The sequence below is a fragment of the Papaver somniferum genome, chromosome 2, assembly GCF_003573695.1.
Source record: "Papaver somniferum cultivar HN1 chromosome 2, ASM357369v1, whole genome shotgun sequence".
NCBI lineage: Eukaryota > Viridiplantae > Streptophyta > Magnoliopsida > Ranunculales > Papaveraceae > Papaver > Papaver somniferum.
In genome coordinates, this window is record NC_039359.1 from 129392162 (window position 1) to 129409208 (window position 17047).

General features: G+C 39.8%; 2 protein-coding genes across 2 annotated transcripts; both read left to right on the forward strand.

Annotated features, from left to right (window-relative positions):
* The first annotated feature begins 250 nt into the window (after nt 1-250).
* On the forward strand, nt 251-2892 carry LOC113349104 (probable inactive nicotinamidase At3g16190). The gene is made up of 5 exons (XM_026593024.1): nt 251-385; nt 475-582; nt 677-911; nt 1022-1138; nt 2628-2892. Exons 1-5 carry the CDS (start codon nt 341-343, stop codon nt 2699-2701), a joined length of 579 nt encoding a protein of 192 aa, XP_026448809.1. The 5' UTR covers nt 251-340; the 3' UTR covers nt 2702-2892.
* Nucleotides 2893-5304: 2412 nt separating this feature from the next.
* LOC113351940 lies at nt 5305-6723 on the forward strand. The gene is made up of 4 exons (XM_026595844.1): nt 5305-5553; nt 5654-5977; nt 6111-6332; nt 6415-6723. The coding sequence occupies exons 1-4, from the start codon at nt 5443-5445 to the stop codon at nt 6721-6723; spliced, it is 966 nt and encodes a 321-aa protein (XP_026451629.1). The 5' UTR covers nt 5305-5442.
* The last annotated feature ends 10324 nt before the right edge of the window (nt 6724-17047 follow it).

Consider the following 17047-nt stretch of genomic DNA (forward strand, 5'->3'; position numbering starts at 1 on the left):
TTCAGAAAAAAAAAAGAAGTCTTGTTTTGGATCCATAACCGGAAAATATCATCATAACATTTTACCATGTCACAATGCTGTTAATAGGGTACCATTTTGCTCGGGTGTACCAAATTGCAAATAAGACAAAACTTGTTTTGGTATGGGATTGGTACACCCACAAGCTAAATGGTACCCCATTAGCAGCCATTCCATGTTAAAGAATCTCGGCGGATAGCACAACCAACTCTAAAACACGTGTTAGCCTACAGCTTTAACAACACGGAATGTGTGGACACCCGACGGTAAGATATTCAGTTTTTACTTTTCAGAGTTTGGGCAACTTTCACTAGCCAGGGCCATGGAGAACTGGAAGAACACAGCTCTACTCGTCATAGACATGCAGGTTTTCATCCTCAAATTATTATTTTTTTCATTAATTTCATTTTTGGGTCATTGGGTTCTAAAATCCCTCTCTATCTCTTTGTCTCTCAGAAAGATTTTGTAACTCCAGGAAGTCCAGTTTGTGTCAATGGAAGTCAATCTATTGTTCCTTCTGTCATAAAAGCTGTAGATATTGCAAGACTCCGCGGCATTCTTGTAGTTTGGGTCTTTTCTCCTCTCATTTCTTCGATTTCTCTTCCTTGATTTTATAATTTTGTTAGTGTAAAATTGATGATGAAAACTTATAAATTAGGTTGTCAGAGAACATGATTCACTAGGAAGAGATGTTGAACTCTTTCGCAGACACATGTATAGTGGCAAGAAAACTGATCCTCTTGTCAAAGGAAGCAAAGGGGCAGAATTAGTTGACGGACTTGTGATCACTGGAAATGATTATAAGTTAGTCAAGACTCGATTTAGTGCTTTCTTTGGGACAAATCTTCATTCATTTCTTCAAGCTGCTGATATTAAGAAATTAGTTGTGGTTGGTAAGTAGTACTGCAATTAAGCTTCAGCATTCATCTTTTGTCATGAAATTGAGGTATGGCGGTATGTCATTTACTTGCAATATTGGTTTTTGGAATGTGATCTTGTTTAGGTGTTCAAACTCCAAATTGTATTAGACAGACTGTCTTTGATGCGGTAGAATTGGATTATCAGTCTGTTACAGTGATTGTTGATGCTACGGCAGCTGGTAGCCCTGAAGTACATGTGGGTATGTGTTACTTGATCCCTTGTTGTTATTCTATAAACCAATTTTGGTTTCGGTAGTTCTGTTTTTATGAAGGAAATCCTTTCTTTTATTTGCTTGATTAAGAATGTGACTTTAGCTGTTGTCCTGTGAGATTGACTTGATTAATCCTGTGAAGAGAAACCAAATTTTATGGGAATTCGTATATGTTGTCAATTGTTAATGTTAGATGGCACTAGTAGTTCTTCCGTATGGAAGGAGAAACAATGTAGGTTTTTTTCTAGCTGAAAAGAAGTCATTCGTTGAGTTAGCTGTGAAGGGCTAAGTCATACTTTTATTAGACCCAATTTGTTCTCGTAAACGATGGAACATGTTTCAAATCTTTTGCTATTTGAGAATTTGAAGGGAGGAATGTTGTTGTGTGCGTGGAGTTAGTGGTTGTATTTGTTGGTATTCCATCCATTATTATCCTTTCGCGTTGATTGTCATGGAGTTAGCTGCAATCTCTTTTACAGATCTTAGTATAGGCAACTCTCTCTTCTGTGAAGTTACCAACATCTAAATGAGTCAAAGAACCCATTTCTGCTTGTATAAATTAGTATGGATGTTCTACTGCCACAGATCTAGTTTTTGACTGTTCTATGCAAGCATAGGGTATCACAATGTTCCTCATAGATAATCGCACTAGCCAGAAAGTACTGATACTTGGTGAATTAGATTAATGGCTTCTCCACTTTTCTCTATCCGTCAGCTGTACATGGAATTGCATATGCGCAATACACATGATAGTTCTACCGGATGTAATCAAAGAGTTTTTCCAATGTACAGAAATTGTTCCCAACATTTTAAACCTGTCTTGGAGTAGAATTTCAGAAGAAACAATGTATAGACGTCAATGAAGTTTCAAGGTTCTTTTAGTTTATATTCAAGGAAGGAAACACTAAATCGCTTCGTTCTACACATGGTACATATTTAGGGATAATCTTTGAACATTTGAGAGGCACATAAGATCAGCACAAGGGTATAATAATCTTGCAGTCCTATATCCAGAAGCTAACATCAAATCAAGTGATGAAAATTTATTGCTCTGGAAACCTTTACCATAATACATCAGTCTTATGAACAGAAGTTCCATTTTTTTACTAGTTCTCTGCGAAAAAAGTTGTTTCACATCCTTATGATTTCTGTTAATACCCGATCTCTTTGATATGCTGGGTGGACTCTAATCGTATCAGTTGTTAGCTTGGCCTCAAACCGTGTCAGTTGTTAGCTTCTTAAGTATGTTGAACAGAGATGGTTTTGTCATAGCCAGGAGAAAGGTTAGGTTTTGTTTCATACTTTCTGAATGTAAACATAGCTAGATACTTGTGGTGGTATGTTTTGGTTGAATTAAATTATACATGATTTTTCATAATCAGATGAACTTAAATTTAAAGCATAATATGCATCTCTAATTTGCTAAACATTTACTGATTAACCATTTTTATGCTTGATTTCTTTCATAAAACACTAGCCAATATTGTGGACATGAAGAATGTTGGAGTAGCGACACCAACATTGCAGGAATGGTGCAAGTCTGGTGCATGATATATGGCTCGGAAGTTCTTAATCCAAGCAAGGTCTGTTTCCTTGACGACTTTACATGTACCATTTGAAATAATGTGTAGTTGTGACTTGTTTCTTTTCCTTGGCCATAACTTAGTATTTAGCTGTGTGTACCAGAAGAACTACTGAAATTTACTACGTAATAAGTTGTAATCTAAGGTTTCTTTATCCAAGTTTTGTTCTAAGCAAAAACGGTCCTACCAGGCAAAGGCTTAGCTTACTAGTAAGTGAGAACTCGCATTTAAAATGAACGATTTTTTGGGCACTAGCCCATTTTGGTGGGGGACTTCTTTGTGATTCAATTGTCCACCCTACATTTTAAGGGGCGTCCTAAATGATTAGTGAAGACTAATCTGCCCTTATCCTAATTAAGGTTATAACTAATCCTAATAACCCACTAATCTAACCACTACCCACTAATCTAACCCATTAAATTAAAACCTAAAAAAAAAAGTTGATTTTAATCCGTTTCAAAACTCTCCCATTTCTTCTTCTTCTTTTCTTTTCCTCTTCTTCGTAGACATCGACATTAATCGTCGATTCGAAAAAATTTCATCGTCGATTAATCCATCTTTATAAGCAATGCGTACCAAGCAAACACCCAGATTTTCAGGATTGAGTCAGGGACTCGTAAATATAGCGAATCTCCCAAAAGAATTGCAAATTGATAAACAACTTGAAGCAAAGTTGAGAGGCCAAATCAATCATCCAACAAAAAAAAGAAGTCCGATTCGAGTGAAATGCAAATCCGCGGGTAATTTCCTTCATACCCATTCCTTTTAATTCGTTTTTTGGCAAAAAAGAAGACTGATTCGAGTGAAATGCAAATCCGCGGGTAATTTCCTTCATACCCATTCCTTTTAATTCGTTTTTTGTTGAAGAAATCGATTAGAAATCATCAAAAACCCATTGAAAATGGTAGTTACAATAAACATTTCGGCTAGGAGAATTTTGAAAAACCCTAGTTTTTTTGTAACCAAACTTTCAATACGAAGAACACTTCGGCAATGTCGTAAGTTTTATGAATTTTTAGGTAACCGAACTCCGTAGTTCGGTAAACTCGCATGAAAAATTTGCGTAACCGAACTCATTCTTTGTATGGGAAATTAGAGTTCGGTGTATTCGATAAATTTATATAGGTAACCGAACTTTGGTATTATATAGTTCAGTTACTTCGCAATTTCTAGGGGGAACCGAACTCATGCTATCAACACCAAATATGTAGTTCGGTTACCTCGCAACTTACACCAGTTAACTGATCTCATAGTTCGATTACTTCGAATCTCATATACTAGATAACCGAACTTTAGTCTGTTAACACCTTTGTGTTTGATGTATATGTTCAATTTTATTCGATAAGAAAATATATTGTTTAGCTAATAATGTGGTTTTGATTCATTAGGAAAAAAGGAAAAAGATCTAATATCCACCTAGATGAAGATTTGAGAACCCCCACCCCTCATGGTAGAATACATTTGGATTTCCGAAACCGTGGTACTAAAAATGTTAAACATGGAGGGGGATCGTTACAGGAAGTGAACCAAGAGAATGTTCGTAATGTAATCCAAGATGTCAATCAAGAGGTGATGGAGGAGAATATAATTGATAATGTTATTGAAGAAGCGAATGATTATTAAGAAGAGAATGATGATGAAGAAGAGGAAGGAAATGAAGACCAAGGAAATGAAGAGTTTGAAGAAGAAATAGAACATGTTGAAGATGTAGAGGAAGAAGACCAAGTACAGGGCAAAGAAGGAGAAGGACAAGAGGAAGAGGAGGAAGAGGAATAAGAGGAGGATGAGGAAGAAGAGGAAGAAGTGCAAGAAATTGTTCCTGTTAAAGAGAAATTGAAGCCGAAGCCACCTTGTGCTAGATACTCACAAATTCCACCTGCTAACTTGTGTTTGTCACCGAGGAGCCCAACTTATGTTACTCCAAATGATGGAGGGACAACATTATTTGGCTACAAACACTCATGGGCTGCGAAGATCTATGCGACAAAGGTATTCTTAACTAACAAAACGAGTTCTTTTATTTTTTTTTGGATATGTTTCATCAAGTATTAATAGTGTGACGTTCTTTTCGTAGGATCATAATGATGCAATTCATCTTATTCTTCGTCAAAAGGCGGCCAAATGGGATCTTTCCAAGGAGTGTGCCGAGCTTCAGGCGAAGGTTAAAGAATGTGTGTTTTGGAGAGCTATTGAGCTCCAACATGTGGATTTTGACGTTGTTTCCGCATCCGCATTTCTCGATAGACATTATCCCGAGACATATACAATGCATCTTACTCCCGATGGTTGCATGAACATCACCGGCCTACCCGTGGAAGGTAAATGTCTTCGAGAAGGCTACGACCCCTCGATGCGTTATGAAGCTCTTGAAGCACTGTCTCTAAAGTGTCTAGGATGGGACGCAAAAAAGGCCCAGTGTGAGTTTAGACATGCTGTGGAGTCTCCTAAACGTGACGATGAGTATAATCCCAAAGAACCAAATGGATCCTTGAAAAAGATGGTCAAGAAATTTAAGTTGGTAAAGTTGAAGAAAGCATTTGAAGGGACAACTCAGAAGGTGAAGAAGGGAAAGCTGGTGATGGACAAGGAGACGCTTAGGCACCATGTCATCGCTTATTGGTCATATCATCTAGGAACTGTATTTTCCCCGACACTTCTGGAAATAAGGTAAACGCACATTATCTACAGCTTTTGGAGAATCTCGATGAGATGAACAACTACTCTTGGGCCGCTGGGGTGCTTGCATTTGTTTTAGGAGAGATGAGCAAAGGGTCGAGAATTAAAACAACTCAAATTGGAGGTTACCTAACTCTTATTCAGGTGAGCTTCTACATTGTTAATTAGCAAATTATTCGCTAAACTTTTCTGCTTCCAATTCAATTTCCATATATGTGGTAAATATTTTTGTTTTTTCGCATAGGTTTGGATCTACGACCACTTCCCTAAATTGGGATTGGCTAGGAAAACTCCAAATTATCCCTATAACGAACCTACAGCAGGAAAATGGGTGTTTTTGGACGCACAAAAGAAGTCTAAAGAAGAGCAGTTGGCTTCGTTGAGGGAGCAATTGGATGATCTAACGGTGAACGATATGGTATTTCACCCATACACCGTACCCGATGATGTCCCTGTAGATGAAGATGATTTGAATGGTTACTCTTCCGTCTCGGCTTACTATGGACCAATTTGGCATCCTCACGGCTACACAATTTATAATCCAAGGAGAATACTAGACAACTTTCTTGTATCCAAATGGATCCCGACGTGGAGAATGAAAATTTCACTTTGATGGTTCAAGGAACAAAGAACAACGAGAATTACTTTATGCCAAAACATGAACCAACTCTTACGGTAAGACATTGGAATGAAAAAACAAGTACAACTTACCTTTAGGTGATTTAGTTTCTTGTGGAGAAGATGTAAATGCATATGAAGAAGATTATATGGAGTTTTATCAAGAAATTAGTCATCCTATTGTGATACATAGACAACAACAAGCTATTGCTGATAAGGCGAAGGCAAAGGAGAGGGAGGCTAAGAGAGCTCAAAAGGAGATGCCAATTTGTGGTGAAGAAGCCATTAAGTTATGGGATAATTTGGTAAGTACATGTCTTCTCTTTATCTTTAAAGTTGTTACAAATTGTTGAAAATATATTTACTTGTGGTAAAAATTGGAATCAGGTGAAGAAGGGTACGAAATTGTTGAAGAAATGGATGACTAGAATCCGTAGTGGAGAGTCGATGTCGCCAAAGGAACAAACCTTGTACCACAGCCAGTGGGAGCAGCTTATATCTCAAAGAATGGTGGAGGCAAGTCGGTCTAAGCAAATGAAGAGGGGTCGACAACAAGGAGAAGGTTCAAGTCGCGAAGCTATTACCACGGTGGAAGAAACCGGTGGAGGAGATGAAACCCCAACTAATGAGGAAGTTCCATTTAAGACTCGTGGTGAAAAAGTAAATAAAAGGCCTCGTCGTACTGGTCGTAAGTGATTTCGTATGGTAGTAGTTTCAAAAAACATCTTAGTTATGGATTTCGTATGGTTTAATTTCGTATGTTTGTGTGTTTTAAACAATTAGTTGAGGAATTTCGTAGTTTGGTATGTGTAACACTTTTATATTTGTTTTAATTGGGTTTGTCTTTTTATTTTATGTTTATTTTACAAGTAGAGTGCAACAACTCTCCAATGTTTTGGCTACAGGGAGAAGTTTGATTAGTCAGAAATTCTATGCAGAAAACCGAACATCTAGTTCGGCAACCTGTAAAAGTTTAGCAGGTAGCCGATCATAAAGTTCGGTTCCTACATAAATTAACAAGACAACCGAACTCCAAAGTTCGGTTTGCTCGCAACTTTTTAGTCATTTCTGAACTATTATCTGTAGACTCAAATTTTGAGTTGTCCACAAGTTGCAAACCTCATTTTCTTGATGCAGAAATCACAAATTTGCACACTGAAGTTTGTTTTAGAGTGATTTGTGTACCTTTTATATGGTCAGATTGTGTTTGAGCCTTCAAATAAAAGTTCGGTTCCCACATAAATTAACAAGACAACCGAACTCTAAAGTTCAGTTTGCTCGCAACTTTTTAGTCATTGCCGAACTATTATCTGTAGACTCAAATTTTGAGTTGTCCACAAGTTGCAAACCTCATTTTCTTGATGCAGAAATCACAAATTTACACACTGAAGTTTGTTTTAGAGTGGAATTTGTACCATTTATATGTTCAGATTGTGTTTGAGCCTTCAAATAAAAGTTCGGTTTCATCTTTATTTTACCTGGTAACCGAACTTTAGAGTTCGGTTAGCAAGGTATAATATGTTAGGTTGCCGAATTCTTCTCTGGAGACTCAAAATTTTGCTTTTGCACAAGTTGGAAAAGTCATTCTCTTGATGCAGAAATCACACAACTCCATTCTTAGGTTTGTTTTAGAGTGGTTTGTGTATCAAATATATGTTCAGTTTGTGTCTGAGCCTTCAAATAAAAGTTCGGTTACCTCATTGTTTTCCCTGTAACCAAACTTTGCAGTTCGGTTATGTCGCAACTTCTTAGATGCTAACCGAACTGTTAATTTTGAAATTAGAATATACTTATCTGACACAAATATCAAGTAACAACTATTTTTATATCCATTATACACCTCAGTGGTATATATATATGTCTCATAGTTAACATTTTGTTTCAAAATCTCCAAAAAATGGCAGCTACTAGTCTTAAATTTACTCTAGATGAAGATCTTTGTCTTTGCAGAAACTACATACTATACTATCCAAAGAGGGGTGAAGAACGAAGAATGAATGGTATTATGAGTCTAAGTTATTGGGGGAAAATTCATGAAAAATTCTGCTCCGACACAACAAACCCTCATAACCGTGATCATATAGCTTTGTTCATTCAATTTGGGAAGATTAGAGAAAGAGTTTTGGAATTTATGACTTTATTTCGTATTGTAAGGCGGTATCGACATAGGGGTGAAACCGGCGACGAAATCATTTTAACATCAAAAAATGAATGGCGAAGATGGAAGAGAAAGAATTTGAAATATGAAGATCATTTCTGCATCCTTAAAGACTTTTTCATAACGCGTTTCAGGTATTAAATGTTATATAATTTTATTTCGGAAAGTCGTGTAATAGTTCGACAATGTCCTGTAATTTCACTTCCTAACCGAACTTCTATCCAAGAATTTCATTTCATTAAATCCAAAAGAAACAGAGTTTTCGGTTAGTTTATGAATTTTTTTAGGTTGCCGAACTGTACTGCCAAAGCAGAATTGGCCAAAAAATATGTAGTTCGGCAAACTGAAATATTTGCGCAGGTAGCCGAACTAGGTGTTCAGAATTCTCCGTAATCATACTTTCTAACCGAACTATTATCTGTCAACTCACTAAAATACTAACATTAACTCAATAATTGATACCACACTTCAAAAAACATAGTATTTGATTGATAAGCATACTTAGTTCCATTACATGTGTCATTTAATCATCCTCAAGTGAAATTTGACCTTCATGTACGATTTCGTCCGAATTCTTCAAAGCTTTCCACATCTCCATGTTATGCTCATACATAATACACCAACCCAACATTATATCGGGGTTAAATGCAGTCCAATAAGAGTTTCCGGAGATCGGAGCAATGGACAAACGGGTTCTAACCGGAGGCCTATAAAGTGGTTGTTGTCAATCAATGCAATCACATATCTCATTCGTTTGAGTTTCTCGACACATACCGTTGTTTTTGGGGTGAATGTGAAACTAGCATATTTTGAAAAATAATGAATCACACAATTGAATGCCTCGGCGATTAAGTGTCCACATATCGGCATGCTCATTCAATAATCCCTTATGATCGGATGGCCCCCATGAAGACGAATTTGATACCTAACAAATTTCTCATTGATACTACCTTCCCCGCATAAAATTGTCTTGTAAAAGGTCGGATTCTCCTTTAGTTTCCACAACAACCTTTGCCTTACATGAGTGATTGTGCACCCATTATATCGCTTGACACCTTCAATGAAAGGCCCTAGTTGTTGTACGACAACATGAAAACCACAATTACCATCCGGAGGAACGTCTTCGGTGGATATAACAAACTTTCTAATGTATAAAGGTATCTATTCCAAGTAGTCTTTATTAATAGGTGGCAATTGAGTTGGTTGGCTTGGTGGCGATGGACACATCAGACCTTTTTTCTTCAAATCTCGCTCACTTGTTTCGCCTTTCTCCGCAACACTCCTACCCCGTTTCTTAGAGTCCTCCAAGTACTTTGTTTTGGTCCACTCATGTGCACAAGGATCTCTAGTATTTGCATTTTGCTCACTCTTCTTCTTAGCCAACACCTTCGCATATTCTATAAGTTTCTTTTTTGTTTCTTTGGAGCGTGGCCTACCTTTCCCTTTGCCTTTTTTCGGTTCATGAACATTCTCTGAAGTTTGTGGATATATGATTGTCCTCATGTCATCCCAAAACATTTGTTTTTGGAGCTTGTTCATTCCTCGGTACATCTCTATTATGGTTTTTCCCATTTCGTTGTCACCAAACTCTTCTCCGGCTTCTTCTCCCTTTGGAGGGGGATAGAACTTAGATGCTTCCAAAATGGATCAATGTCGCTTAAAGGGATTACGCCATGCTCGTAGTTGATTATCATATGGCGACAAGGGAGTCCCATAGACTTCTTCATGTTACAAACACACACCTCTTCCCGCTTGGTTTGCCACTTTTCAATCAACTCGACTTCTATAATCAACAACTTCATACATTGCTGAGATACGTTGTAATGGATTCCCTTGAACAATTGGTGATTAGCATACTTTCCCGTCATTTTGAATATACGTCTTTTTTTGAACTTCTCTTTAATTCTATCAAAGTCGCGCTTGAAGTAATTTTCTATAGCATTTCACACGGTCACAAAATTATCAACACATCCAAAGAGATTCTTCTTCAACCGGTGGTGAGCCGACTCTACCAAACTCGTCGCTTGATTTCCCAAGTGTTTATATTTGTTAGTATATGCATAAACAAACCTCTCTTTGTGCGGTTTCAACCATTGGCAAAGAACATACGATACAACATCGGGGTAATCGGGAGTATCCCAATGGGCGATAAACACCGCAAGATTTAGATAATACTCTTGCTCGGTAAGAGACCAACACAATGACTCCCATTTACCGTTGAAAGCAACCCATTTAACGCGATTTAGTTCGTATTGTCTTTCAACCTTCTCTTTTGCATCCTCTTGTTTATCTTCCGGTAGCTTCTTAACCTCCTCATATCCTTTTTTCTTGGGTGGACATATTATTGACTTGCACCTATTGACCAAATTACACCATATATGGAAGGTACAAAGCATAGTATGGGCTAGTGGGAACACTAACTCTATTGCATTCATCAATGCGACTTAATTGTCGGTCACTATAACCCCGTGAATATCATCGCCTCGGAAGATTGTCTTAACTTGTTGTAGTGCCCAAATGTAACTAGGTTCTTGCTCGTCCCTTAAGAAACAAAACGCAACGGTAAACGGTGACTTCGTCGAAGTACGCCCAACAATATTCAACAATGGCATCTCGTACTTGTTTGTCTTATAAGTGGAATCCATTATTAGAACTTCATGAAAGTATTGAGCCAATTGAACACTCGTCGGATGCGCAATGAAGAGTTGTGTTATCTCTCCGTCCGAATCCACATCCTTTTGAACCGCGTAGTCTTTCTATTTGTCCAAGAAAAATAATTGTTGCATCACTTGTCTATCTCTCCATTCCTTCCTTTTAATCGTCTCAATTGCGTTGTAAATGGTGGACAAAGATGAGTGGTTATCCTTGTTATCTTCCTTTAGTATTTGGAGCATTTGAAGTGTTTAAATATTCATTTTCCTCAGTTTAAATACCTTGTCCATCTCTTTAGGAGTTAGCTTTGCCGCCATGAAATGTCCTTCAAGATGCTCCGGACGAGGGTGGTTATGACAACCTTCCATAACCCGGTACAGAACCCATCCATCCTGTTGATACATGAAAATAACCAATCCTAGAATGAGCGACCCCTTAACCCATTAAGGGTTCCCTTTTAGGATAAAGAGTCTTGGGGACTAGGCCAAACCCATTAAGATAGGGAAGTACTAGTCTACCCAAGAGTACACATGGACAGTTGGGCTTTGGCCTAAAGGGGGAAGCCCTTTAGGATTTGGTATTACCTTAAGGAAAGGGAAATGGTAGTTTAGTAATACGATAATCTTATGGGCACTAATCCATAAGAGGGATATTATAAAAGGGAAAGAAGGTGCATTTCTTAAGGTATCATTAATTCCCCACTACTTTCCTAAACTTATCCACTCCTTGGGAGTACTTTCTGTGATTAGGGCTAGTTCTTCCTCCCCACATTCTACCAATCAACATTGCGACCACAGTGGGAGGTTCTTAGCCTCTTTTCCAGCATGATACTCCCAGGTGCGAGTCAGGAAGTACCAGCAGGCGGAGAAGTACCTAACCCGGATGGCGTTTTCGTATAAAACGTACATGCGAAAAGTGATGACGAGATACATTTCCGAGCGGTAGTTACAACACCTATCGTACAAGGGGCAGGAGCATCCCAGGGTGCAGGAGCGCTCCAGAAAAAATGATAAATGCTTAAAGAGAAAGCTGTAGCTGAGACCAGCGAGCAGGAGATGTCCGAAATACAAGAGGAATTAGATGCGTCCATTAAAAGGCAACAGGAGCTGCGCAGACGTCTGAAGCGATCAAGGGAACAGAGCGCGGTGGCCACTAAAACGGTCGGCACAAAAAACACAACTCCGGGTATGACGGAAGACGCGATCGCCAAGTATCTGGAGGCCAATTACCGAGTAACGAAGCACAACGTTTACGATTCATTGGAACCCCCGTACTCTGCAGAGGTCGCTGATTACCCATATCCCGAGGATTACACATCACCAAAATTCAAGACATATAGAGATAAATGGAATGCGCGGGAACACGTGAGCCGCTTCATATCAGCGATGAATGTGTACACTCGGTATGAGAGTCTCTGCATGAGAGAGTTCCCTAAGTCACTTACGGACACTGCCTTTACCTGGTATGATAACTTGAAACCTGGAAGTATCAGCTCGTGGTCCGCCATGGTACAACTTTTCCTGAAGAAGTTTTGCTCTGCACAAAGAAGAGTCACAACAATAGATTTGGGAAGGTGCACCCAGCGGGTTGGAGAAGAGATCGGGAAGTATATTGCCCGCTTCTGATATTTCACACTGGAATGTCATGAGGACATCCTGGAGGAGAACTTGGTGGAGATTTGTATTCGAGGAATGGAGGCAATCTTCCGGCTAAACTTGACGAATTTCAAATTTCAAACGTTTGTGGAGGTCGAAGAGGATGCACCCGGATATCAGACTGCGCGGATGCCATGAACTCGGGGACGAGCGAACACAATTGGCAATTACATTCTGTTAACGCTGCACCAATAACCAAGGAGGCGACAGAGGAAAGGGAGGAGTTTCTGCTTTTAGCCCTTACCGAGGAGGACAGTCCGACAGGAGAGGGGGGGGAGAGCGAATGGAGGAAGATAAAACCCGCCGCCACTACTGACGTGCAGCAGGAGCAGATAATAGGACTTCTAGAACAATGGGTGGCCAACAAAGAAGAAACTCTGCCTCCCGTGGCTACATAACCTACTGCGACAGATAAGATGCACGAACGATACTGCCATTATCACAGGAGGGTCCATCATTCGACTGTGGAATGTTTCTATTTGTGCTACATAGTGCAGGGAAAACGAGCCAGAGGCGATCTAGAGATAGGAGAACAAAGCATCCAAAAGGATCCGCTCCCTCAGCACCAAGTCATGATGATTTCCCATGAACCCACAGAAGGAGAAACCTGGAGACCATGGGAAGACGCGGAAGAGGAGGAAGCGTGTGAAGCGTCCGAAAAAACCATCTTTTCAGACACAAATGGAGTCGCTAACAAATTCTCCCAAACTGTTTTGGCCCAGCAATTCTTCGACTCTCTTGGTTTCAGCGAGGACCAAGTCCGCGGGGCATCCAAAGCTATCACAACAATCGCATCCGGGAATGTGTACAATCCGATGCCTAGGAAAGCTATTACCTTCACTGAGGAAGATATATGCTATCCAGGGGAACACCTCCGACCCTTATACCTCACGGCCCATATTAACAAGCAGCCCCTCAAGCGAGCTTTCATAGACGGCGGAGCATCCCTCAATATGATCTCCCTACACACGTTGGAATCCTTAGAAGTATCAAGAACGTCAATCAAAATGTGTGCAATGACTGTGAGAGAATTTGGAGGACAGACTCAGACGACAATGGGAATAGTACATCTGATGATGAAGATCAGACCTATCAGAGCGCTTACTCCCGTCTGCGTGCTTGAGGATGATACCACATTTCATGTCCTACTAGGGAGAGAATGGATTCTGAAATATAAGGTAGTAGCATCGACATATTACCAGTGTGTCAAGACTAATATTGGAGGAAAACAATTCGGGAGCCCAACTACAAGTAATTCGTTCGGTCCAGAGGAGGCTTACATGGCAAACGCAGTTTTCTGCACACAACCGGTCACGGATCAAGGAGAGCAGTCGGAGTGTTTCACCACCCTCCCTAAGTGAGAAGAGTTCCAACCTGAGGCACAAACGAAAGGAAAAGCTAAAACAGTCTTTAGTCCATCTCGGATGGGACCTGCCGCAGGGAATAAGAGGGATGTAGTCGAAACAAAGAATAGTCAATTTAAACGCTTCTCACGACCAGAGGGCGTACATGTTTACCGCTTATAGCAATTAGCCGGGGAAGCTTCCAATCGACAACATGACTGCTTTATGTCATCAGCGGACGAGGAAATTATGGAAGCAACCCCAGTGATTGAAAATTTGCAGGAAGAGGTAGAGCCTTTGATCTTGGGAGAAGAAATAATAAAAGGCTTACCTGAAGAAAAGACAAGACTTGATCCAACCCTCGACGGGTTATAAGAAGTAAACCTTGGCACGGAAGATGAACCTCGTTGTGTACGCATTAGCAGCACCTGGAAGGAGAAGAAAGGTCACGACTGGTTAACCTGCTCCGTGAGTATCTGGATGTGTTTGCAATTACACATGAAGAAATGTCGGGTCTTGATAACAGCTTGATTGCGCACAACCTCAATGTCTCGCCCGAGTATCAGCCTGTTAAGCAACGGAGGCGCAACTTTCCGGAGAAGATAGAGTTGGCGATCAAGGAAGAGGTGGAGAAGCTGCTGAAATCCAATTTCATTAAACCGATCCAACACCCTATGTGGCTAGCTAACATCGTACCAGCAGACAAAAAGAATGGCAAGGTCCGGTGCTGTTTTCGATTACCGAGATCTGAACCGTGCATGCCCTAAAGATGATTTCCCAGCACCAAACATCGATATAATGGTAAATAACATATCAGAATATGATATGTTTTCTTTCATGGACGGATTTAACGGATACAACCAAATTAAGATGTCCGCATGTAGATGGGGAAAAACGATTTGATGGTTTTTAAGGAATTGAGGAGACGACCGTACGGAGGAGACTCCTCGAACCGAGTGAAATGTTAAACCTCACACAGATGTACCGCTGCAAAGGGGGTGCTTTAGATTCGAGAGATCAATCTGTAGTACTCCGGCCTAAATCAAGACAATGACCGTTCCAGAGTAAATTCGGTCACAAGAGAGGATGGGTTGATCTGTAGGAGGGAAGCTGAGATATGTGTGGAATCAATGGTAATCAAAGATTGTGGGTGTGTGAATTCTGAATACGATAAGCTCTGAGTGATTGAAATTGCTCAATTGAGAGTAGTTGCTCAATTGAAGAGTTGATGATCTCGTGTTGTCGATGAGACGTGAGATTGATGATACTGATGATGATGATGCTTCAATCATGATTCAGAGACTTATTTATATTGCTGTAATTGTAGACACTATGATTCCATGAAGTGTGCCAGTTGATGGAATCAAGGAGTGGGGAAGTGGAGATCGTGTTTGAAACCAGTTGCTCAACGTGTGGAGACTTGGTCGATTTTCCACCCACTACCTCGTGAATTCCTTCAACTGATTGCACGACTTGCTCACATTCCATCGTGTGTTTGAACACACGTGCCGTAGACCGCCAGACCAAAACCCTAAGTGATATCCCCCCAAGTGACACGATTGACGTCTCGTGGTTTGTTAGTCAATTGATGACTTCGTGGTTTGATGGGACGATGAGTCCATGTAGTCGTTGAGTTGAACATGATGTTTTGAAACTCGTGAATTAAACATTTCATGAGACAGAGGTATAGTTCTTACGATGAAGTGAGCAAGTATTGCTCATTTGATGGATCGTTGAATATTGATTGTTGAACCAATATTCCTTGGTTTGAACAAATATTTATCATCTGAGCAAGTGTTTCTCATGTGATAAATTGTTGAATATTTGGTCGTCTCGTCTGATGGATTATTGGCAGCGTACCAAAAATATTAATTAGAATACTGGTCGTCAAATCGAGAGTAATTAATAAAATTAATGACCATGAGGTCGTTATAAAATTATTAAGATTAGAATCTGGAATGATGATCCTTGGATTCAGAAACCCTAATTTGATCAATTGATGATCAATTCATGGTTCGTCAGAATTTCAACCATGGGACGAAGGAGGGAGCGACTACATAGAACCGTGGATCAACCATGTAGTGTCCATATGCTCACGTGAGCAAATACGAAGAACTCCTGAAGAGTTGACGATTTGTTGGTGGAAGAATGATTAAATGCTGGCTTAATCATTTATTCAAAAATGCTCATCTGAGCTTTAGGTGAAAAAACCTAATTAATTATGACGAGGCGAGGGACCGACCATGGAGTCATGAAACCGGACCTGGGTTGTCCCGTGACCGTCTGACGATCACTTCATGAAAATCCAAAGTGTTTGGGAGAGTTTTGGACCTATTACAAGCAATTGTGCAAATTAGGTCAAAACTTGTGAAAATTGATGGGACCGGCTTCCGTGAGCCAAAGAGCCAATCTTGGTCGGTCAAGATAGCGTGCTCGTGTCCCCAAGGCGTCCGCATCTCAGTCCTGAGAATTTTGATATTTTCTGGCGTGTAATTGAGCATCCATTCGAGAAAATATGTCAAAATTAGGGTTTCGACGAAACTGAGGAAAACACCATGAGATGATGAAAAATAATTATAAAATAAGAAATAAGGAGGCGTGGGACCTCCGTGGTCAAGGCATGGTCGGCCGGTCGTGACCACGGTCCCGTGGTGCCTTTTCCTTAATTTTATAATATTTTGATGATTTTATGAAAAATTCATGAATTTTGAGAAATTTGATGAATTTTGGGAGTTTCCATGAATTGAAGGAGTTTTCATGAGTTCAAGGAAGCAAAAAATATTAAAATAATAAAACAAGGGCGTGTGGGACCGTGGAAGGCATGGCCGGTCGGCTAGGGCCTGGTCCCACGAGTTTCCCTAATTTTATAATGATTTTATGAAAAATTCATGAATTTTGAGAAATTTGATGAATTTTGGGAGTTTCCATGAATTGAAGGAGTTTTCATGAGTTCAAAGAAGCAAAAATATTAAAATAATAAAAAAAAAGGCGTGTGGGACCGTGGAAGGCATGGCCGGCCAGCTAGGGCCCGGTCCCACGAGTTTTCCTAATTTTATAATATTTTTAGGTATTTTGATGATTTGAGGAAATTTTTCCTAATTTGAGAGAAATACCATGAAATCAAGGAATTTGATGAATTCAAGGAAAACTAATAATAATAAAATAATAAAACAAAGGGGCGTGTGGGACCGGCTAGGGCATGGCCGGCCGGC